The following is a 25,562-nucleotide window of genomic DNA, read 5'->3' on the forward strand; positions in this document are numbered from 1 at the left end:
CCTGAGCCGAAGGCAGCAGCTTAACCCACTGAGCCACCCAGGCGCCCCCAGTCACGACTTCTCAATCTCCATTTCCTTCTAGATGTCAACCCCACACCCCCACCCCGCCCTGCCTGCTTAGGGCTTTCTCTTGTTTGAGGTGGGGAAATGTGGATTCTTTAAATGCCATGGTGTTAAAATGAATGCAGCCTTGGCTGTCCATGAAAGAGTGATGAGCTGTGAGGCCAGTGGGGAAAGGAGGAGTCGTCTATACGGGGGATTTCATTCCTTTTCCTCAGCCTCTCCCAGATCCACCTAAGTTTTGATGTGTGGTTTTGAAATTCAAAACTTGAACTTTAAACTAAACTAAACTAAAATTTGTATGTCTTTATTAAAGAAAGATTGGGAGATGGAGAAGGAAAAAAGTAGGATTCTTTCAGCTGGAAGAAATGGAACCCGTGGGGCGCCTGGGTGGCCCAGTGGGTTAAGTCTCTGCCTTTGGCTCGGGTCATGATCTCAGGGTCCTGGGATTGAGCCCCGTATCCAGCTCTCTGCTCAGCAGGGAGCCTGCTTTCCCCTCTCTGCCTGCCTCTCTGCCTACTTGTAATCTCCCTCTCTCTGTCAAATAAATAAAATCTTAAAAAAAAAAAAGAAAGAAAAAAATGGAACCCTGAAGTAGGAAAGAGGAATTGTATTCAAGTCATGGAGGGAAGCTGGCTTAGGTTCTCCTGTTTACTCTGTTAAATGCAAAGACTGTCTTGTCTAGCAGCGTTTTGAAAAATTCCAGGAAAGGACCTTGGCAGCCTTGGTCCATCTGCCCTTCCCTGAATCAGTCTCTGTGGCCCTGGGGGCTTCGGCTGGCCCTGTGCTTGCTCATGGAGGTAGAAAAGGGGCTTGGAATTGCCAGCGCCATCAAAGCCATTGGAAGAGAAGCTGCTCTCTGTAGGACAGGGTGCCTCATTTACTACAGGTGGCTCTTTAGAGAGGGACTAGGGGAGGGAATGGTATGCGTTGGGTGGGTTGGTCAAGGGCCATTACTGGTTGATAACCAAGGGGACTATCTTCCCTCATCATTCATACATTTTGGGAACGTACACATCTTGTCTGGAGACTAAACTTGGTGAGGCGTATTACATAGTTTATTAAATAGGAAGGGATTAGACTATTCTGTATTATTTTTGGTATTGATTTGCTGTAACACACCTAGAAAGCCTTCAGCAAATGTTTGATAAGTACCCATGAGCTACAGACTCCTAGGGAATGGGGAGTCAAAAGTTAGTAGGATGTGGGGCTCCTGGGTGGCTCAGTGGGTTAAGCCGCTGCCTTCGGCTCAGGTCATGATCTCAGGGTCCTGGGATCGAGTCCCGCATCCGGCTCTCTGCTCGGCAGGGAACCTGCTTCCTCCTCTCTCTCTTTCTGCCTGCCTCTCTGTCTCCTGTGATCTCTCTCTGTCAAATAAATAAATAAAAATCTTTAAAAAAAAAAAATTTAGTAGGATGTGGTCACTGTCCTTGAAAAGCCATAGATAGAATGGCCCCCAGACAGTTCTGGACTCAAACTCTATCCACCCAGTGTGCTGGGCTTGAAAGCAATATGTGGGTCAGGCACAGGAGAAGGGGGTGATGCTGTTCTCTACTGATTTTTTTTTTAAAGATTTTATTTATTTATTTGACAGAGAGAGATCACAAGTAGATGGAGAGGCAGGCAGAGAGAGAGAGAGAGAGGAGGAAGCAGGCTCCCTGCTGAGCAGAGAGCCCGATGCGGGACTCGATCCCAGGACCCTGAGATCATGACCTGAGCTGAAGGCAGCGGCTTACCCCACTGAGCCACCCAGGCGCCCTGTTCTCTACTGATTTAAGGAACATGCCTTTGCCCACCTCTCAGTGCCTTTGAGGAATGCCAGATATCTTTGGCCTTCCTTCATCCTGCCCCCAAGCCAGGAGATACCCTTCTCCCCAAGAAAAATGAAGATGGAACTTCCAGCCAGGTACCCACCCAACTCTCTAGAGGCTCAGGTCAGCTGGAGTTTCCTATTGAGATTCCTTTCTCTCACTTCAAACAAACAAGCACAAAAGAACTTAGCATTTTTTTGTCTCCTCCCCAATTTCATCTGCCTTTGCTCTGAATGCAAATACTGCAGCCATCCCTTGGAAGTCCTTTTAAAGATACTAAATTTTGAAGATCTTAAAAGATTTTGAAGATTCTTAAGCATCTAGAATCCTAATGGTAACTGACAAGTTCAGACCACAAAACTATCCATTACACAGAAGTGTAAAACTCAAAAATACTCTATCAAAGTAAACGTTCATATGGAAAAGCTAGAAAATGAAGAAAAGTTCAGAAAATTTGAAATCCCCTAAGCAGAGTTCATCAAGCCTAGCATTCTGGGAGATTTCCTTACTGCCCTTTTCCTGAGAATATTTTTTTTTTTTTAAGATTTTATTTTATTTATTTGACAGAGAGAAATCACAAGTAGATGGAGAGGCAGGCAGAGAGAGAGAGAGGGAAGCAGGCTCCCTGCTGAGCAGAGAGCCCGATGCGGGACTCGATCCCACGACCCTGAGATCATGACCTGAGCCGAAGGCAGCGGCTTAACCCACTGAGCCACCCAGGCGCCCCTCCTGAGAATATTTTTAACGTGGTTGAGATGTGTATGTGTGTGTGGTTTGGATCCTAACTTTGTCCCCCTTCAGCATCAAAACATGTTAATAAAATTGCCTAATGTGCAGTTTCCATGGCGACCTCATCTGCCATCATTTAGTTAGCTGCACTCATAAGCATTTAGATGGCACATAATTCTTGGTTTTTAAAAATAATGATGCATAGGGGTGCCTGGGTGGCTCAGTGGGTTAAAGCCTCTGCCTTCAGCTCAGGTGATGATCCCAGGGTCCTGGGACCAAGCCCTTCAGGGCTCTCTGCTCATTGGGGAGCCTGCATCCCCCTCTCTCTCTGCCTGCTGCTCTGTCTTCTTGTGATCTCTGTCAAATAAATAAATCTTTTTTAAAAAAATAACGCTGCATAATCAGCATCCTTCTCTTAAGATGGTATCACACCTCCCTTATCCTTGTATTTAGGCTTATTGGGGAACATTCTTAGGACTGGGTGTTTGCCATAAGTTTCAAGGGCCTCACCCCCAGGCAGAGCCCAGAATGTGAGAGACCCTGAAGTATACCTTGCTGGTTACGGGATCACTGAGCCCCTGTTACCATCTATAAAATGGAATAAAATCCACTTATGGAGCAATAGGATAAATTATGAGCATTATATGGGGAAAAAATTGTGTGTGAGACAGTGTGTGAGAGTGATTTAGAATAGTTCTTGGCAAGCAGCGCTTCCCATGATTATCTCCATTTTAGAGCAGTGCTGATAGAATACATGTTTGATAATGTTGAAATGGAATGGGAAAATATGCCCTTGATATGCCAGATGCAATATGAAAATGACATTTAGAAGAAGTGAGGACCATTTGCCAAAACTTCGAAACATTCTGCTAGGCAGAGTACACTGGTTAGTTATTTTTTTTTGTCAGTGGTAAGTTTTCGTTTTTCCGTTTTGTGGTTTGTTTGTTTGTTTTGGTCACAGTTTCTGAAATAGAAATGCCTCGAGCCCAGTTACACTAGAATCTTTTTTTTTTTTAAGATTTTATTTATTTATTTGACATACAGAGATCACAAGTAGGCAGAGAGACAAAGAGAGGAGGAAGCAGGCTCCCCGCTGAGCAGAGAGCCTGATGTGGGGCTCTATCCCAGGACGCTGGGATCATGACGCGAGCCGAAGACAGAGGCTTTAACCCACTGAGCCACCCAGTTACACTAGAATCTTTATGATAGGTCCAATTTAAAAATCACATTTTGACAACTCTAGAGTAACTTGTTTTCAGTGTGGGTCCATCTTGACTGGCTGACACCAATTAGGAACTGGGGTTACTGGACTCCTCAGAATTTAGATGGGACTATGCCCTTTCCACAAGACTTCTGTGGGCCTTTATTTCTTTATGGTTAAGCTAAGCTGCTATTTGCCATTGCTGACTTTAAACTTTAAAACAGGATACCCTCAGTCTTTTTGGTCAGCACCATGGCATACACATTGGGTACCAAAACCCCACTCAAGGAGATAGAGTATGTAAGTTAGGACTCTTTGGGCTCTACATGACAGGAGAAGAAGTTAAGAATGGGGTAAATCAAACCTGCATTTCTCAGCCTCCCTCGCTCCTGTATGTGGGCATAAATGCCATAAAAAGTGTCCATAAATTTAATAGAACATACTGTCAGGTGGTGGCTGCTGGTAACCTCCCTTGCAGAAGGCTACCTCACTTTTGTCCCTTTACTTCCTTGTCCTCTCCTGTAGCTACTTGGAATGTAGCTGTAACGGGGGGCATCTAAGCCATGACAACAAGGACAACATGTCTGTGTGTAATATACACTGTGTGAGATTTAGCTTTCATTGTTGCTATTGTTTTACTCCCCCCTAATCTAAGGACACAATCTTTTGGGCTTTCAGAAACGTTTGCCTAGATGGCTTGATTGTCTCATCATAATGTTACCTACTAGGTGAGCTTAATAAGTGTTGGCAACATTCATAGATAGCTTGAAGCTTCTCATCATTCATGCTGGGTACATTGCTCAGTCATGGAGACACAGTAGTGAATAAGACATAGACCCATGATTTATAAGGTTAACAAGGACCCAGGCTGGTAAGAGAGGGGTATGTACAACCCCAAAAGGTTTGTACAACCTTTTGGAAGGACAATTTGACACTGTCAACATTAACTATGTACATGCCGACTTCAAAATTACAGGAACCAAGACAGTATGGCATTACTGAAAGGACAGATGAAATCCAGAAATAGACTCGTACATTTATCACTGTAGCTTAAAAAAGGCCACACACACACACACACACACACACACACACACACACACACATATATCTTTGATACACTTGTATGGACAACATCCTTCTCAGTCCCAAGTATCAAGTGGAAAGAAAAGTCTCTTCAACAGATGGTGTCACAGCAAAATTTGAGATGGATCAAGATGGGAGCTAAAACTATAAATCTTCTAGAAGAAAATATAAGAATATCTTATGCCACTTTGAGGTAAGTAAATATTTCTTAGCACAAAAAGGCACAGATCATAAAAAGAAAAAATTGATCCATTGAACCACGTCAAGATTAAGAACTTCTGCTTTTAAAAGAACGCCATTAAGAAATGAAAAGACAAGCCACAGGGAGAAGACATTCTCAGAACATAAATCTCATAAAGGACTTGTATCAAGAATATACAAAGAACTTCAAAATGTCAGCAACAAGACAAACAACCCAATTAAAAAACAGAGGAAAGACTTGAACAGACGCTTCACAAAAGGAGATGCACAAATGGCCAATGAGCACATGAGAAATGCTCAACATCACTGGTACTTGAAAGGAATGCAAATGGAAACTACCAAAATAGGGGTGCCTGGGTGGCTCAGTGGGTTAAGCCTCTGCCTTCGGCTCGGGTCGTGATCTCTGGGCCCTGAGATCGAGCCCCGCGTCCAGCTCTCTGCTCAGCAGGGAGCCTGCTTCCCTTCCTCTCTCTCTGCCTGCCTCTCTGCCTGCTTGTGATCTCTGTCTGTCAAATAAATAAATAAATAAATATCTTAAAAAAAAAAAAAAAACCTACTAAAATACCATCAGAGTGACTAAAATGAAGATTATTGACACTACCAAATGTTGAGGAAGAGGAACAACCACAATCTTGATCATGGGAATGAAAAATATTCCCATCACTTTGGAAAACCAGTAGCTTCCTCCAGAGTTAAACGCATCTACTCTATGACCCAGCAATTCCACTCCTAGCTAGGAAGTTACCTGAGAGAAACGAAAGCACTTGTCCATGAAAGCCTTGTGTAAGAAGGCTTTGTTTGGGATTCCCCTCCCTGCACTGTGACCTAAAACCTCTTGCTAGGCAGAAAGCTGGGGCACCCTATAGCCCACTTCATGTGTTTCCCATCTCTCAGGAAACACTATCTTGTGCTACCTATTGTTTAATGTCTGCAAACTATTATTTGATGTGGGGTTTTTTCCCCAGCTCTTTAGGTTGTTTAAGGTAGTTGGGTAAATCCACTCTGTTACTCCATCATGGCCTGGAACAAAGTTCTATTTCATGTCTTCATAGGGCCATGGGTTACACTGGTATACTCATGTGTCTAAAACATACTGAACTGTCCACTTCCGACTTGTGTGTATTTCACTGTAGGTAAATTATAACTCAATAGACTTAATGGGGGTAGGGAGAATATGTATGCCCCTTGATCTAAAAATGCTACCTTCAGGAATTTATTCCAGAGCATTTTCTCACAAGTGAAAGATATATGTATAGGGATGTTCTATGAAGCATTGTTGGCCATAGAAAAGGGGGTGGGAAGACCCAAGTACCAATTAATAAGAAATTGGTGTGTCTCTTCAAAGGAATATAGGAATAAAGGAATATAGGAATACCATGTAACTATTCATCCAGATGAGTATATCTACATCTACTGACATGAGAAGTCATTCAGGATACACTATTAACTGGAAGTACCAGTTGCAATTGCCTTACATAGTATGGTGATGGACAGTATTATCTGATCAGACTCACCTTGTCTATACTCTTCCCTGGGAATACTCTTCCCTCCTCCAAGTAAGGGAGCTGCCTTACTCTTTAAGTCTGTAAACCTCTGATCTTGGATGGGTCAGGAGGTCCGTTCTGTAACATGAAACAGAGTCTAATTCTCCAAAAACTGTAACTATTAAAACAAAACCATGGAACTTGAGCCCCAAAGACAACATGAATCTTGTTTCATGGAGGAAGAGTGGTCTCATCAGAACCGACATTCACAGAGAATCCGAGATGAGAGTCCATGGCCCAAAGACTCATCTCTAACTCTGCACTCCTGATTTCTTGTATTTTGAGGGCCAGTAAATCCTCCCATTTGTCCACGTTAGCCTGGAGTTCAGTTTTTATTGCTTGCAGGCAAACCACATCTTCGTATATACACAGGGGAGAAAGGAGTTACCTAGATCTGGATTGTAGGCGCTTAAACTACTCAGCTTGTTTTTTAGCAAAGAGAACCGGCAAGAGGAGAGGGTATGGCCACAGCTGTCCACAGCTGTAGCCAATTTTGTCAGAGCAGGAACTGAAGCCGGGGCTTCAGCTATTTAAAGGTAGATCATGTGGAATTTTAAAATTACTATTATTGAAGTATCGCTGATGTGCCACATTGTATCAGTTTCAGGTGTACACCAGTGAGTCGACAATTCTGTTCATTACTCAGTGCTCACCCCAATCAGTGTACTTACCATTTACCATCTGTAACACATGAAGTTATTACAATATTATTGACTATATTCCTAGTGTTGTACTTTTCATCCTTGTGAGTTACTTATTTTATAACTGTCCTGACATTCCTGGACACAGGTTGGCAATCACTATATTGAACACCGCTGTTTTTATTTATTAACCCGTATTGCCAGTTGGTCAATCACAGCCACTTCTGGCCAGCACAGTGTTTCTGTTGCATCCATTGCATATTGTGTTCTTTACTTCCCAGTCTTTTTGCAGTCTTCAGGTGAGCAGTTTTTGAGGTCCAGAAACAGTCACAGCCTGCCTTTCAGGGACAGCTCTCAGGTTTGGGAGTCATCTAAACAGGCTGCTACATCCAGAAACATCCCACAATCAAGCTAACATTGTTGGCTCAATCTATGAAAAGCACCCAACATCCGTAGGGCAAATCAACATAGGATCAGGGGTTAAGGACTGCTTGAGATAGCACTGTGCCTCCACCGTGACTGTTACAGAAATCAGTCTCTCTCATTTCTCTCTCGGTCTCTGTCTCTCAGTCTCTCTCTGTTTTTAAAAAGATTTTATTTATTTATTTATTTATTTATTTGAGAGAGAGAGAGAGAGATGAGAAGGGAGAAGGTCGGAGGGAGAAGCAGACTCCCGGCAGGGCTGGGAGCTCGATGCGGGGCTCGATCCTCCAACTCCTCCAGAAGTTTGTTCTTCCTCCTTAAGAAGTTTGTTCTTAATCCCTTCTATTTCATTTATTCCCTTATCCTCTCCCCGTGGCACCACCAGTTTGTTCTCCATATTTATGAGTCTGTTTCTGTTTTTGTTCGTTCATCTGTTTCTGAGATTCCACATATAAGTGAAATTTCATGGTATTTGTCTTTCTCTGTCTGACTTATTTCACTCAGTACAATACCCTCTAGGTCCGTCCATGTTGGTGAAAATGGCAGGACCACGGCTGACGGATATTCCATTGTATATATCTCACATCTTCTTTATTCATTCGTCTATGGATGGATGCTTAGTTTGCTTCCATGTCTTGGCTATTGTAAATAATGCTGCAGTAAATATAGGGGTGCAAATATCTTTTCAAATTAGTGTTCTGTTTTCAATGGAGAAACACCCACAAGTGGAATTCCTGGATTTTGAGCAGGGAGCAGGAACCTGAGGGGGAACCTTGAGATAGCACTGTGCCTCCACCGTGACTGTTACAGAAATCAGTCTCTCTCACTTTCTCTCTCGGTCTCTGTCTCTCAGTCTCTCTCTCTTTATAAAAAGATTTTATTTATTTATTTGAGAGAGAGAGAGATGAGAAGGGAGAAGTTCGGAGGGAGAAGCAGACTCCCAGCAGGGCTGGGAGCTTGATGCGGGACTCGATCCTCCAACTCCTCCATCAAAACCCAAACCAAAGGCAGTGGCCTAACCAACTGAGCCACCCAGGCACCCAGTCTCTGCGTCTCTCTTAAAGACCAGGGATTTCCCCCCATAATGTTGTTCTGTCCTGAATACTTGGGCGGCAAATCCTTGAGAAGAATTCTGAGGAATTCTGAAGAATTGTTAAATTGGTAAAAAGTTGCAAGCTCTTATTTGTCATCAGGGTATTGTGTATCTGTCAGACTTAGTATTTAATTGCTTAATGTAATCAGTGTGTTCCTGGGCAGGGGGAAAGGAATGTATAAATCAAAGAATTTTTCAATTTTTAAAATTGCTGCTTTTAAATAATAGATGTTATGTTTATCATAAAAATTAGAAGACATAGAAAAAAGAAGAGAAAATCACTCATGAAAATATGAATATAATCTGGGTAGTTCAGAATGCAAAGAGTTTGGTGTTCATTTTGATAGGCACGATAATGGTATTGTAAACGCTTAAGAAATGTCCTTTTTATATTTTTAAATTTATTTTATTTTTTTAAGGATTTTATTTATTTGAAAGAGAGTTGGGGGAGAGGCATAGGGAGAGGGATAAGCAGACTTTGGGCTGAGTAGGGAGCCTGATGCAGGTTCAAGTTGGGGCTCAATTGTAGGACCTGAGCCAAAGTCAGGATCATGACCTGAGCCAAAGTCAGATGCTTAACCAACTGAGCTACCCAGGCGCCCCAAAATGTCCTTTTTAAAGATGCATTTTGAAGTATGGAGGGATAAAATCCAAAGATATCTGATACTTGCTTTAAAATACTTTAGGAGAGGGGTGCCTGGGTGGCTCAGTGGGTTAAGCCTCTGACTTTGGCTCAGGTCATGATCTCAGAGTCCTGGGATCAAGTCCCACCTCCAGCTCTCTGCTCAGCAGGGAGCCTGCTTCCCCCTCTCTCTCTGCCTGCCTCTCTGCCTACCTGTGATCTCTCTCTGTCAAATAAATAAATAAAATCTTAAAAAAAAATACTTCAGGAGAGAGGTCAGTTTTTAAAAAAAGAATAGTTGAAGCAAGGTCAGCCAAATGTTGATAATGAATGACCTGGGACAATGGATGCAGAGCAGTTCATTATATAATTCTATTTGGGTATACTTTTTGTAATAAAAACATTTTTAAACATACATAAATGTGAAACACAAAGAAACCCATCATTTTCAACTTTGTGTACCTTCTATCTGTACACTTACGCAGGCATGTATTTTTAAAACAGTACCATACTGAAGGCATTTTCTATTACATAATTAACATCATGTCATAAAACATTCTTTAAAACATTGTGTTTTAACAACTACCTATGATGCACTGAATGGATGTAACAAAATTTAATGGGGCATTTTCGGGTAATTTCCAGTTTTTCACAATCATGAATGATCTTTCAGGGAACATTCTTGTACTGAATCTTGTTGCACAGCCATCATTTTCCTAAGATAGAGGTCTCAACAGAGATTTCCAGCTGGAGAAAATGTTTAGCACCAGGGGGAGCTGGTCTCCTACAGGATCCCCACAGCCAGTTTTTTTTTTTTTCTTGTTTGTTTTTTTTGTTTGTTTTTTAAAGATTTTTATTTATTTATTTGACAGACAGAGATCACAAGTAGGCAGAGAGGCAGGCAGAGAGGAGAGAGAGGAGGAAGCAGGCTCCCCGCTAAGCAGAGAGCCCGATGTGGGGCTTGATCCCAGGACCTTGGAACCATGGCCTGAGCCAAAGGCTGATGCTTAACCCACTGAGCCAACCAGGCAACCCTGTTTTTGTTTTTTTAAAGCAAACCCTCACCCTCAAACTAAGCAGCTGAGCCCATCTGCAACTTCCTATTTCAGCTTTGTGTGAATAAAGTGTGAAGATGGGTGCAGGCTTTGCCTGGGTGGCTCAGTCGTTAAGCATCTGCCTTTGGCCCAGGTCATGATCCCAGGGTCGGGATCAAGACCCGCATTGGGCTCCCTGCTCAGCTCCCCGCTTCTCCCTCTCCCGCTCCCCCTGCTTGTGTTCCCTCTCTTGCTGTCTCTGTCATATAAATAAATAAAATCTTAAAAAATATATATATAAAGCGGTGCCTGGGTGGCTCAGCCGATCAAGCTAAGCATTCAGCTCAGGTCACGATCCCATAGTCCTGGGATCCACGCAAACGGTGGGCTCTCCACTCAATAGGGAGTCTGCTTCTCCCTCTCCCTCTGCCTGCAGCTCCCCCTGCTTGTGCTCTCTCTCTCTGTCTCTGTCAAACAAATAAAATCATTAAAAAAAAAAAAAAAGTGCCAAGGCATTTGAACAATGCCTGGTACCCAGTAACTCTTAACGGAGGCCCTGGACATATACCATTTATATAACTATATTAGTCTGGAGATCCTGTGTATTGAGGGGGTGAGATGGGCGGTGGGTGGGGTGGACATGAATACCAGAATCTAGTGAGAGGTGAACTTGAACTTGAACTCGTTTCCTTCCTTATTACTTAATTGATTTTAGCCTATAGATGATTCTTTCCGGTACATTCCTGTACATTCTCATAAGCCTTGTGGTTATTTTGCTATTTTTACTGGTTTTGAGGACTAGATCAGACTCAATCAGAAGGAGACTGAGAGATGCCTTGCTGGCTTAGTTGCTGGAGCATGCAACTCTTGATTTTGGGCTTGTGGGTTTGAGTCCCTCATGGGATGTAGAGATTGTTTAAAAATAAAATCTTTTAAAAAAGGGGGCGGGGAATAGATGTTTAACAACTGACTTTGCTCAGAGATTGTTGAGATCCTAATTCAGAATGCCTAGGCCCAGGTGCTGCCTACAAGTCCCATCCCTGATAGATACGCAGTTCTCTGTCAGAAAAGGTGCTCTAAGGATGACGTCTTAACATCTCATCTGGTCAAAGATGATAGTGGAAAAGGACAAAAGCACTAAGGCCAAGAGCAGAGACAACACCGACTCCCTATCCACCCCCAACAAATGTGGACAATTGATGTTTCTCAAACCCCTAAAATAAAATGCTGTCACCTTCCATTCCTTTCTATATGGAAGGGGCGCCTGGGTGGCTCAGTGGGGTAAGCCGCTGCCTTCAGCTCAGGTCATGATCTCAGGGTCCTGGGATCGAGTCCCGCATCGGGCTCTCTGCTCAGCAGGGAGCCTGCTTCCTCCTCTCTCTCTCTCTCTCTGCCTGCCTCTCCATCTACTTGTGATCTCTCTCTGTCCTTTCTATATGGAAATGCTGGCACTGGCATTATCTGGGTCATGTAATTTAGGTGAGCATGGCCCCCTCTCGGGCTCATCGTTGGGCATGGAACCCAGGCCCAGCATCCTGCCCCCAGAGATGGGCTCAAGGATAGCGTATGATCCACATAGGACAATAAGTGCCCCACAAGGGACTTTTGCCGGCAGTTGGAGAAAGAGCTGCTGCTTTGATGGGGTTGCTGACTTGGTTGTATAGCATCAGGTTGAAGGCCAAGTCCTTGGAGGTTGGACTTGAATGAGAATCCCGTCTTCATCACTTATTGGCTATGTAATCTTTATGAAATTCCTTAATATCGTTGAGATTCGGTTTCCTTATCTATAAACTGGGGCAACAATAATTTCTACCTTCCAAGGTTGGTGTGGGGTTCGTATGACATAACCTATGAAAACACTGGCATGGACCAATCATTCCATGATGTTGGCTGGCTGTTATGACACCATCCACACCCTGGGATGTGGAGGCAGCAAGCTTCCATCCGGTTAAACCTGTTCCTCCACAGCACTATTGCTGTCTCACCAAATATATATGTGTTTATGTGTATCCTTTTATACTGTGTGTACACATACACACACACACATATACGTACATCAACATACATATATGTAGATGAGGCATCACCATATGGTGACAATACACCTGGGATTTTAGGGGAAACCAGTTTCAAATATTGGATCCTGTTGTTGGAAAGCAAGAGGTAGCTTCTGGCCACAGGAGCATGATTCCCATCCATCTACGATACAAAAGGATCATTGCTGCTCTGATCCTGTGTTTTAGGCCCCGTCAGGAGATAGATTTGAGCTGGGCCACCTTTACATCAGGTAGGACTCAACTGGTTGCAAGGTGACAGAAAACCCAGCCCAAATCGGCTCTAATCACAAGAACTGAGAATGAGGAAGGTAGTGGTTTATTGGACCAGAAGTAGGCTAACTTTTCCTGCATAGGGTCAGATAGTAAATATTTTAGGCTTTATAGACTATATGGTCTCTGTTGTGACTGCTCAACCCTGCTATTGTAGCAGAAAATCACCACATAAAATATGTAGAAGAATGAGTATGGCTACATTCCAGTAAAACTTTATTTATTCACAAAAACAGGTGGTAGGTTAGATATGACCCATCGGCTGTAGTTTGCTGACCGCCGGTTTTAGGGGAAAACCAGAGTATAAGTACCCAGAAGAGATAGAAAAAAAGTAGCCAAAAATATAGAAAATGCCCATTATAAGCCTTTAATGCTCCTGACATAGCCTTCATTTTCTGTCCTCTTCAAGCTAACACAGGAAAACGATGTTGACTAGCTGGGGTAGGGATTAGTCTACATGGAAAGAACAAAGAGAGATTCTTTCTCTCTTGAGTCTACTACACCAGGAGTTCAAACTCAGGACCCGAAAGAAGGGTAGACTGCAAACTGGGGAGCCTATGTGCTGAGGTTTTACTTCTTAATAAGCTGATTTCTTTCTTCCTTTTTAAGATTTTATTTATTTATTTGACAGACAGAGATCACAGAGAGGCAGGCAGAGAGAGGAGGAAGCAGGCTCAATGCTGAGCAGAGAGCCCGATGCGGGGCTTGATCCCAGGACTCTGGGATCATGACCTGAGCTGGAGGCAGAGGCTTAACCCACTGAGCCACCCAGGCACCCCAATAAGCTGATTTCTTTTGTGCCAGTTCTAATTTCTTAGGCAGATCGCTGGAACCATGATTGTCCATAAATCAAGACTCTTGGACTTTCAGTGATAAGTTATTATGGACTCCTCCCCCTCCAGAGGGGTCTCGCTACTTCTTCTTAAGAAGAACTGTGTGTGTCTTTGTTAACTGCAATCACAAAATGCTTTAGATGTAAGTATGTAGTCATCAGGGTTAGCAGGACTTAATCAGCCATTGTACACTCATGTTTTGAAATGTTTTGGTGAGATAAACATGTACACCATTGGCAAAGGCATTCTAAGGATTTTATGTGGATCATTATTAAATAGTTTAAGGAATCTTGTGTTGAACAAGTGTAGTCATTAGTCCTCTGTGAGTAAATATGCGGAAGGACAAGGAAACTCGGTGGACAAACTCTTTGAGACCAAAGCTATTCTAATAGTAAGGAGTCAGAAGTTTTCCAAAGATGATGTCAGAGCCGGTTAGTGGAGCACTGCTTCTCCATTCTTGAAGTCTTGGATCTTTCTCATGTCTGAAACATAAGCTGTGACAAGAGCCTAACCTATGGTTGAATCTCTTCTCTTCGAGAGCAAGAAAGGAAGCATCCAAAGCATCAATTCCTGTAATGAGGCCACTATACTGGACATCTCTAAATTGTTGGGATACTCAGGGAGGATCCAACACTGTCTGTCTTTCTGGGTACCCAGCTACCAACCCTCTAGGATCAAGCCACAGAGGACCTAGAATTTAAAGAGCTTTAGCTACAAGACATCCTTGGACCAGGATGCCTGGGTGGCTCCGTCAGTTAGCCATCTGCCTTCAGCTCAGCTCACAGTCTCAGAGTCCTGGGGTCGAGCCCTGCATCAGGCACCCTGCTCAGCAGGGAGTCTGTTTCTTCCTCTCCTTCTGCTGTTCCCCTACTTATGCTCTCTCATGCTCTCTCTCAAATAAATAATTTTTTTAAAAAAAGTTTATAAAAGAAAGACATCCCTGGACCAGTGTGATGAGAAAGAGAATGGGATGAAGTGTCATCATATCTGTCATGCCACTGTGACCCATACTGACAGAGCTTGGTCATTGAGAGCGCTGGGGCAAGGTCTCAACTATGCCTTCAAAGAAATAGCTCAGCTCTCAATCTGCTTTTAGATGCCTAAGCAAGGCCAATACCTTGGAGACTTGAGTCTAGCTGCATTGTTTTTTTAACATTTTATTTATTTATTTGACAGATAGCGATCACAAGTAGGCAGAGAGGCAGGCGGGGGCGGGGTGGGAAGCAGGCTCCCTGCTGAGCAGAAAGCCCCATGCGGGGCTCGATCCCAGGGCCCTGGGATCATGACCTAAGCCAAAGGCAGAGGCTTAACCCACTGAGCCACCCAAGCACCCCTTGAGTCTAGCTTTAATCAGTTGTCCATGAGGGAAGCCCAATTCCCACTAGTATCAGGATTAGTACATAAGGCTTGATGGGCAGGTGTTTCCCTGGAACAGTACCTATACTGTCTCAGGAAGTGGCATTCCCAGGCATTCTTCTGACTGACTCTTGTGTCTCCTAAAGTTAAATATATGTTAAATATAGATCCCCACTTTAAATATAGATCCCTGTTTTATGGATTTTGGTTCTACAGGGAACTACATCATAGATTTCAGGACTGAAAATTATGCCTTAATAAAGTAAAAAAGTAAGTAATCATAACTTATTTGGTGAGGAAAATATTTCAGCATGAGATCTTTGGTACTGAAGAAGCTGAGAAACTCATTTTGGCTCTATCCTCCAATTCTAACAGGAATCTATTATTTTTTTAGAGTCCTTTTTCAGATTTAGGTCATTATTTCATATCTTCCAGATTTTAGATTAGGTTCAAAGGTCAAGAGGCACTCCTTTCATTCAATAAATATTTATTTAGGTTCTACTATGTGCCAGTGTTTTATGCATTAGAAGCTTAACTTTGTAATCTGTGCTTTGTGTACAAATGCACAAAGACATTTACGAAGTTATTATCCATATGATTGTTTGTAATAAGAAATAACTGGAGGCAGCCTAAGTATCTATTGTGAAAATTAATGAAGGGAAAACCTCATTTAGGATGGAGTCTGGGAAGGATGCCTAGCTGGCCCAGTCGAGAGAGCGAGCAACCCTTGATCTCGCAGTTATGAGCTCAAGCCCTGCATTGGGTATGGAGATTACTTAAAAATAAATAAACTTGGGGTGCCTGGGTGGTTCAGTTGTAAGCGTCTGCCTTGGCTCAGGTCATGAACCCAGGGTCCAGGGACCGAACCCCACATCGGGCTGCCTGCTCGGTGGGAAGCCTGCTTCTCCTTCTCCCACTCCCCCTGCTTCTGTTCTCTCTCTCACTGTGTCTCTCTCTGTCAAATAAATAAATAGAATCTTTACTAAATAGATAGATGATAGACTTAAAAAAAAAAAAAAAGAATGGAGTTGGGAAAACTTGAAGGGGGAGCTCTCACCAACTTCTGTTACAGTTTACTTTACATTCCTGAGCAAGAAGTTCATCTTACTTCCTCAGCAAGAGGGTGGAAAATTATCTCCTTGCCCACCAACACCCCAGCTAGTGAGAAACTGTCACAATTCAGCCAATGAGAAATCATCACCACCCTGAACTCTTGCTTTCCTCCAATAGACTTTCTTTCTTTTTTTTTTAATTTTATTCATTTATTTGACAGAGAGAGAGAGAGAGAGAGATCACAAGCAGGCAGAGAGGCAGACAGAAAGAGAGGAGGAAGCAGGCTCCCCACCAAGCAGAGAGCCCCGATGCAGGCAGGGCTCAATCCCAGGAACTGAGATCATGACCCGAGCTGAAGGCAGAGGCTATAGCCCACTGAGCCACCCAGGCGCCCCTCCTCCAACAGACTTTCTTTGAAAGCAACCCCTCTTAGCATCTTCATTTTTCTCTATAAAGTAATATTTCTCTCCTTTATTGTCCAGACTTGCCTATGGTTTGCCATTGTTTGTATGTCACTAATTGTTAAGTCTTCTGCTATTTCCCAAATGAACTTGATTTGTTGATAAAATAGCTGGCTATTTGATTTTTAAGGTCATCATTACCAATAGAAGATTAGATTATGGTCCATCCAAACATCGGGACTGTGAGGTCATTGAAAAGATGACATAGATCATTGTGTGTCAGTATGCAAATATGGCAAACGAATAAAAAGACCTAAGAAAAGTTGTTAAATAAATTGTATCCCATTTTCACATACACAGTCATGAGAAAATGGTAAAAGTACATCTGGGAAGAGGACTAAAGGTGGGAGGTTTGCTTCTATATGCATTAAACAAATCTTAGAGAATGAAGACCAATCTGTTTGCATGAATAGTCTCCTCAGTATGGGATTTGAGAAGGGGATGAGTCATTTTTCAAATCTCATTTTTTAAAAAGATTTTTATTTTATTATTTGACACAGAGAGAGAGATCACAAGTAGATAGAGAGGCAGGCAGAGAGAGAGAGGGAGGCAGGCTCCCTGCCAAGCAGAGAGCCCAGGACCATGAGACCATGACCGGAGCCGAAAGGCAGAGGTTTAACCCTCTGAGCCACCCAGGTGCCCCTCAAATCTCATATTTTAATGATCATGTGCTGCCTAACAGAAAATAATTTGTAGATCACAAGAGGGGATTAGATGTTTACACACAGATGGGTAAAATACATCACTAATGAAAGTCCTCAACTTACCACTGTTAAAGAGCTTCTTCAGGTTCTTTTCTTTAGCCTGACTTATAGTGGTACTGGCAATTGGTTCACTTTGACCAGAGATTTAACTGAACTTTCAGAAATTAAAAACAAATGGCAATTATACTAACATTCTCTAGAAGTCTGCACCAGACTATGTGGGCTTCAGAGTTCTATCAAATCTCTTTCAACTGGGGAAGAATTAATCACAAGACTTTTGGAGTAATTATTAGATTACATGTATTTCTTTGTAATCAAACTCTAGCTATTGATACTAATATAAAATGTGTTTACTTGAAACCGAAAGAACGTAAGACTTGCAAAGTAGCAAGCCAAAAAAGGAAGTTTGGGTTTATGGATCTAACTTACTCTGTGTGGCATTAAGTAAATGGGTTGGCAAGGAGAGACAAGAAAGTGAGTCAGTATAATTAGTACTTCCAGCAAAATACATGAGACCTAATTGATAGAATTGTTAACAGTAACTTCGTGTGGGCTTCCCAAGTAAAGTATCAGTTACCAGGTAGGATCCACAATGTCCTCCTACTCCCCAGAACCAGATGATTATTGTATGCAAAAAACCAGCTACTGTACCAAAATAAACACTGAAGGTTCCATCCCCAGTGTTATACATTTTAGTTAAAATTCCAAAAGCACAAGTAACAAAAGAAAAAAATAGATAAATTGGACTTAAAATTAAGAATCTTTGTGCTTCGGGGCACCTGGGTGGCTCAGTGGGTTAAGCCGCTGCCTTCGGCTCAGGTCATAATCTCAGGGTCCTGGGATCGAGTCCCACATCGGGCTCTCTGCTCAGCAGGGAGCCTGCTTCCCCTCTCTCTCTCTCTGCCTGCCTCTCTGTCTACTGTGATCTCTCTCTGTCAAATAAATAAATAAAATCTTAAAAAAAAAAAAAAAAGAATCTTTGTGCTTCAAAGGATACTATCAAGAAAGTGAAGACAAGGGGCACCTGGGTGGCTCAGTGGGTTAAGCCTCTGCCTTCAGCTCAGGTCATGATCTCAGGGTCTTAGGAAAAGTCCTGCATCAGGCTCTTTGCTCATTGGGGAGCCTGCTTCCCCCTCTCTCTGCCTGCTGCTCTACCTATTTTGACCTCTTTCTGTGAAATAAATAAAATCTTCAAAAAATTAAAAAGTGAGGACAATCCACAAAATGGCAAAAAAAATTTGCAAATCAAAAATCTTGATAAAAGATAAACTGTAGGGGTGCCTGGGTGGCTGAGTTGGTTAAGCGCCTGCCTTTGGCTCAGGTCATTTCAGGGACTGAGCCCCGTGTTGGATTCCCTGCTCAACGGGAAGCCGCCTTCTCCCTCACATTCTACCACTCCCCTTCGCTTGTTTTCTCTCTCGAATAAATAAATAAGATCTTAAAAAAAAATTAAAAAGATAAACTGTGGTATACCCGAAAAATAGAATCTTACTCAGCCAATGACAAGAAATGAGTTATCAAGCCACAAAAAGATATAGATGAATCTTAAATGCATATTGTTAAGTGAAAGCCAGTCTGAAAAGGCTACATGCTAACTATATCACTCTAATTATATGAAATTCTGGAAGAGTGAGAAACAGAAGAGGTCACCATGGGTTCAGGAGGTGAGGGGGGGTTGAACTGGTGACGCACAGGGCTTTTTTGGGGTGGTGAAACTATTCCATAGGACACTGTATTAGTAGATACATGACACTATGCATCTGTCAAAACAGTGAACTTTATAGCAGTGACCCTCAATGTATGCAGATTTGAAAACATCATATAGAGGTGGTAGGGGGTGGTTCCTAGGATGAAATGCAGAATATGCAACACAATCTAACTATATTACAACATATTAACAATCTCCCTGAAGGGGGTGAGGTTACTAACCTAAGTCACGTTGGAAATGCAATCTGTAAAATTGAAAGAAACTATTCTTAGCACTGTACACTAGTTCATAACTTGTTTCCCAGGTGGGCACAGGTTTACAGTTCTGCTATCACCATCCACGTGTCATCGTGGAATTCAACAACTAAGCAAATGGTAGTAGGTAAAGGGTGGGAGCAAGCTTTCTCAATGTTTCACTAAAATAACACCAGACGGCCAGTTAGAAACAAGTTCTATGCATGTGCCTTGAGAGTTTTAATGTTCTGCAGTGTTTCACTGAGATAACACTGTGAAATTGTGATAGAGTAAGAAATACACATTTGGTCTTTATTCCTGGTTCCCAGTACAGAGCTCTTAAAACCCTTCAATTTCCTGATTGGGGAGGGGGGGGGGAGGAAGAGTGTCTTTTTTATACAGAACAAGATCTTTTCACCCATACCTGACTTTATGCTAATGGGATGAGTCTTGAAGGATGGAAGCTGGTCACCAGAGGAACCAACTGTGTGATTAGAAGGTTGGAACTTTCAGCCTCACCCTCCAGACCTCCAGCAGGTGAGAAAGGCTGAGGTGAAGTTCAATCACAAACAGTCAAGAACACAAACAGTTCTAAGACCATTCTTCCACCACTGGTTAAGACTGGAGTGGCAGGGGGCGCCTGGGTGGTTCAGTGGGTTAAAGCCTCTGCCTTCGGCTCAGGTTATGATCTCGGAGTCCTGGAATAGAGCCCCGCATTGGGCTCTTTGCTCAGTGGGGAGCCTGCTTCCCTTCCTCTCTCTCTGCCTGCCTCTCTGCCTACTTGTGATCTGTCAAAAAAAAAAAAAAAAAAAAAAAAGACTGGAGTGGCAGGTATTGGGGATAATATTCATTTAGCCTTCTGAGCTTTCTGGGCATAGTTGGTGACTTTGCCAGCTCCAGCTGCCTTCTTGTCCACTGCTTTGATGACACCATTTAATGGTAAGACTGGTTAATGATGCATTGTAAAGCCAAAAGACAATGTTTTGTGAACCATTTTTTGTGTGTGCACATGTATGGCAGTTTTAGGTTATTAGTTTTTTAAAAGCAGTACTTTTTAATGGAAATAACTTGGCCAAAATCTGTCACTGAATTTTGAGACTCTACATTAAAACAAAAGGTTAATAGGAACAAAAAAACCCCAAAATCCCATAAATGGCTGATGAATTTAATCAGCTGTGCCTATGAATGAAACCTCCACAGAAACCTTGAAGGACAGGGGCCAGAGAGCTTCAGATTGGCGAACCCATCAAGGTGCTGGGAAAAGGATGTGCTCAGAGGCACGGCATCTCCTCCCTTTGGGTGTTCCTGTTGTATCCTTTATGATAAACTGGCAATCTCATAAGTAGTGTTTTCCTGAGTTCTATAAGCCATTCTAGCAACCCGAAGACGGGGTTGTGGGTACCACTGATGAGCAGTTGGTTAGAAGTGTAGGCAACAACCTGGGACTTGTGACTGACACCTTAAGTCGGGTAGTCTAGTGGGACTGAGTTCTTAACCTGCGGGGTCTGCCCTAACTCCAGGTAGTGTCAGAAGCATTATGAGCAGAGGAAACAGGTTTTTCAACATTATACTGATTCATTCCTGCAACTAGTGCTGTGAGAAATTTTACACATATAATCAAGGGACATTTTGCAAAATAGCTGACCAGTGTTTCTCAAAACCCTGTAGGTCTTCAAAAACAAAGCGAGTCTGAGGACTGTCACAGCAGAAGAGCCTTTGCAGATATGACTAAATATAATGGGATATCCTGGAACAGAAAAAGATAAAAACTAGGAAAATCTGAATAAAATATGGGGTGGCGAAGGATTTGAATACATTTCTCCTAAGATACACAAATAGTCAGTAAGCACATGAAAAGATGGCTAACATCATGAGACATTGGGCAAATGAAAATAAAAAACTGCTTCATTACCCACTAGGATGACAGGTACTAACAAATGTTGGCAGTTAAAGTGGAAAAATTGAAATCTCATACATTGCTGGTAGGACTTAAAATGGTACAGACTTTCTGAAAAAGTTTGGCAGTTTTTCAAAGGATTAAACACTTACCATGTGACCCAGCAATTCCACACCTGGAACAGATCTTAAAGAATTATAAATACGTCCATACAAAAATTTATACATGAATGTTCATAGTAGCATTATTCCAATGGAAAAAGCCCCAAATGTCCATCAACTGATGGATGGGTCAACAAACGCATGGTATTGCTAGCTACACAACAGATTACTACAAAGTACTGATCCATACTATGACAGGGATAAACCTTGGAAACATACTAAATAAATAGCTTACAAAAGGCCACATGTTGTTAGGAGCCCATTTTATACAAAACGAAACTAGCTTAGTGATTGTACTAGGAGCTGGGGAACAAAATGAGTAAATGCTAATGGATTTGGGTTTTTTTCTTCTGGGGTTGATGAAAATGTTCAGGAATTAGTGGTGATGGTTGCAAACTCTGTAAATATACCGGAAACCACTGAGTTGTACACCATTTTTAAAAAAAGATTTAACAGCACGGGAGTTATTTCAATGAAGTTGTTAAAAAGACTCTGTAATGTCAATATCATAGATGCTTATTCTGTGTACAGGTGCTCGACAAAGCAGAGCATGGCCGAGTGCATAACAGATTTTAACAAGGTTGGATTCTCCTTCCATATGGTTTTCACTATGGCCAAAAAAACCTGGGTAGAAGAATTAAAAAAGACTACACTGAACAACTCTAATGTTTTATAAACCTTTATTGGAAAGGCTACAAACTTTATATTGCCACTGCATTTCTTACCCTTAAAGTGGTTGTGGGGAAGTAACCTTGGATACAAAACTACTATGCTGTTGAATCTTGCCCAGGCTGGTTGTAAAATATTTTTTGTACAATGGAGGTAGAGAGGATAGGGCAATAATTTAAACCTCACAGGCCTTGATTAATGCCAGGACCCTTCCCACCCCCACCACATGCCCCCCATTCAGGTTATGGTAGACCTAGAAATAAACTACAAGTACTGTGTTGAGGCTCAGGGATGGCATAATACATTTTTAAATTTTAGTTTTCACTTTTCCCTCTTTGTTCTTTTACAAATGTAAAATGTACAACTAATGTTTCTTCTCCCTAAAATTAAAGTGTGTTCTAAAAATATCTACTCTGGGAATGAAAAGAAGGTAATAGAAGATGGAAAGAGCAACACAACATCCTCTTCATAGCAGTTTTACCTGATTTTTCTCATACCAGCCTAAGAGTCTTACTTTTCTATAAAACATTAGTAATCAATGCTTCCCCCAATCTCAAATATTCAACTTAATGGAGACAGAGAATATTTAACTTAACATTTAATGAAAACAGCATTTTAACAGGTTCTATGCAGACATGGTTCTAATATTGATTTGATGTTACCTTATTTTTAAAAGGGGTGGTGGTGGGGAGATACAGAGGCTAGGTTAACCTGGCCCGGATGCTCAGGATCGTAACTTATGAGTTACATAACTCAGATGTCCTTGACTGTACAAAGCATCAATTGAAGCCAATAAAGCCTGTTTCTACCAACATACCAAACTTTCTTTTTGCCTTTTAATACTATAAAATGGGCACATACCTGAGGCATAAGCTTCAGGCCAATGGGTTTTTAAGGGCTGCTTAAGAACCAGAATGAAGGATACATTCTCCAGTTTAAGGATACATTTTACAGTTCAAAGTATGTTCTTCCTTCTAAAAATGTGACACAAAGAATAATTTATACCAACTGCTTTTTATTATCGAGTTTCAGAAACCTTTCACAAGATGGTTAAAAAAAAAAAAAAAGTGGAGGGGACTTTACAACCACAGCTAATGTTATTTTTTTCCATTGTTCCCAGTCAGCTCCAAACCCATTGTGTGCAAAGCCCATTTTTCCATGCATCTAAATGATAGATACAGGCTATGAAATTCTTTATTCTATTTGTAGCAGCTTACGCAGGTGCAGCCAAACACAAAGCTTCAGGACAAATTGTACACAAACTTTACAATGTGGGATTTGGATTTAAAATATGAAACATAAAATCTACACAAAACTGATAAAAAAATCAAGCACGGATACCAGGACTGAAACTTATAACCCATGTGTGAAAGGGAGTCTTATTTCCTTTCAAGTGCTTTATTCTGCTACAGAACAGTCAAAATGAAGATGTAAAGCTTTGTGGTTAGTTTAAATTATACACTCTGTAGATACTATACCAATTTTAAAAGTTACACATAGACCAACAGATGTCCATCAGTTCATCTGGACTGACCAGACACTCCAGCTGGATCGCTGAAAGCAAACCGGGCAAATGTGGAAAGAAAATCCACCTGTGCAATTTGTTTGCAGAGTTTACTGATGGGCACATTGCACTCCTGGTCCATGATGGCTGCTGCTTTCTTCATCAGAGCTATCATTATAGGCTTCACGCCTCTGACCACCTCCCGAGCCCCGAGTGCTATCAAATTCTTGAAGCTCTACCTCCTCTGTGTCTCCAATTATGTTTGGAACTTCTGGTCTAGATGGTAGAAGATCTTCTAGTTCCTTCACGAAAATCAAAACGAAATAAAAATGTTAAGTTTGTGAGCTATCTCTTGGCCTTCTCTCTGGATACAATCCAAAATATATGCTTCTTTGAGAGTTAAATCTAGTGTACTTTAAAGCCAGAGATGACCAACTGATGACCCACAGGTCAAACCTGCAGACATCTTTTGTACATCCCAATATTGCTTAGGACACAAAAAAACAGAATTAGTTGCCAACAATTAAACACTGGAAAATTTTGCCTAAGACACACCTTCCTGCACGGAATAACTAATGCTAGCCTGGGAGGCTGCCCCTTCAGGTAAGGGATCTGGTGTTTGGGTTGTCTCAATCCTCCCACAAACTTATATCCAGTCTGCTTTAATTCTTTATTATTCCCTGCTTGGCACCATCAACGTTTATACCAGCAATCCTTTTTTTTTGAGAGAAAGAGAGAGTAGGGGTAGAGGGAGAGAGAGAATCTTAAGCAGGTTCCATATCCAGCAAGAATCCTGACATGGGGCTTAATCTCACAATCCAGAGACCATGACCTGGGCTGAAACAGAGCTGGATGCTTAACTAAGCCACACAGGTGCCCCAAGCCTTGCCTTTAATAATCACCAGGTCAGCCCAACGATCAATGTTTAAATAGCAAAATTTTACAAATTACATGTTCTAATCTTAGCACCAAAAACAAATCAAAGGTGACCAAGGACCACCTCATTATTAAACTTTTAAGTAATTTCTCGCTTATATATAGAGAGAATACTTACAGAAAGCTTGTCTGGGTTGATCCAGTTGTTTTCAGGAAACTGCACATCAAACTTTATGTAAAGATCACCTTTTTCAAAGGGATTACGATACTGTGGCATTCCTTCCCCTCGAACTACACGGACACAACCTATTATTTGAGTAAGTAAAAAGAAAACTATTAGAATTTTACCCAAGAAGAAAGCTGCTCGATATTTTTTTGAAAGTCACCTACTATAAAAATTTACTAACTGCAAAAACAAAACAAAACAAACAAAACAAAAAAACCCCTCCACATGGAATCCTGGATCAGACAAAAATCAAGACTTACCTGGTTCAATTACTTTTCCAGGGGGGTATTTTACCACAATCTGACGTCCATCAAGGTGCTTAAATGTGAACTGAAATCCACACAGAGCTTCAACAAGTCCTATTTTATATGTCATGTGCAAATCATTCCCATCTCTCTGGAACACCTATAAATAAAGCAAACAAAACACATTAAAAAAAAAAAAATTGGAGCCACACCCTGTTGTGCTGTATTCCTTGAAACGATTTCAAAACCTTCATTCTACCATTCACTGTAAAAGCCAAACTGTCATCCTCCCTAATTTCATAAATTTATATAAGGAAACCGAGCTATTCTCATGTAATATGCTAGGAACACCTATCAGAAAAGCACTGGAGTGACACCTGGGTGGCTCAGTTGGTTAAGCATCTGCCTTTGGCTTGAGTCCTGATCCCAGGGTTCTGGGATCAAACCCCAAGTTGGGCTCCCTGCTTGGCGAAGAGCCCGTTTCTCCTCCTCTGCCCATACCTTCCCTCACCCTCCACTGGGCTTCTGCCTTCTCTCTCAAGTAAATAAATAAAAATCTTTAAAAAAAAAAAAGAAAGAAAGAAAGAAAGAAAGAAAAGAAAAGAAAAGCACTGGAATTGGGAAAACTGGCTGATAAAAGCATAGCTGAGGCTCCAAAAACCACAACCAGGGATATTCTGCAATTGTGGCTTATTTTCTGGCCCTGCCTCTGAGCAAAAGGTGTAGACAGTCAAGGGGGATTCTGTAGAACAGATTCACCAGACATGATCGTAACAGGGGAAGGTGAGAGCCTATGTTCAACATAAAAAGCCTAACCAGTGGGCGCCTGGGTGGCTCAGTGGGTTAAGCTGCTGCCTTCGGCTCAGG

The 25,562-nt window shown here is 41.9% G+C and overlaps 1 protein-coding gene across 1 annotated transcript; it reads right to left on the bottom strand.

Annotated features, from left to right (window-relative positions):
* Positions 1 to 22,425: 22,425 nt before the first annotated feature.
* Positions 22,426 to 24,851, bottom strand: LOC132005382 (dnaJ homolog subfamily A member 2-like). Its single transcript, XM_059382445.1, has 3 exons — positions 24,711 to 24,851; positions 24,403 to 24,530; positions 22,426 to 23,650 (listed from the first exon to the last, which is right to left on the bottom strand). The coding sequence occupies exons 1-3, from the start codon at positions 24,823 to 24,825 to the stop codon at positions 23,459 to 23,461; spliced, it is 435 nt and encodes a 144-aa protein (XP_059238428.1). The 5' UTR covers positions 24,826 to 24,851; the 3' UTR covers positions 22,426 to 23,458.
* Between the last annotated feature and the right edge of the window lie 711 nt (positions 24,852 to 25,562).

This window comes from Mustela nigripes, chromosome 17, assembly GCF_022355385.1.
Source record: "Mustela nigripes isolate SB6536 chromosome 17, MUSNIG.SB6536, whole genome shotgun sequence".
NCBI classification, from domain to species: Eukaryota; Metazoa; Chordata; class Mammalia; order Carnivora; family Mustelidae; genus Mustela; species Mustela nigripes.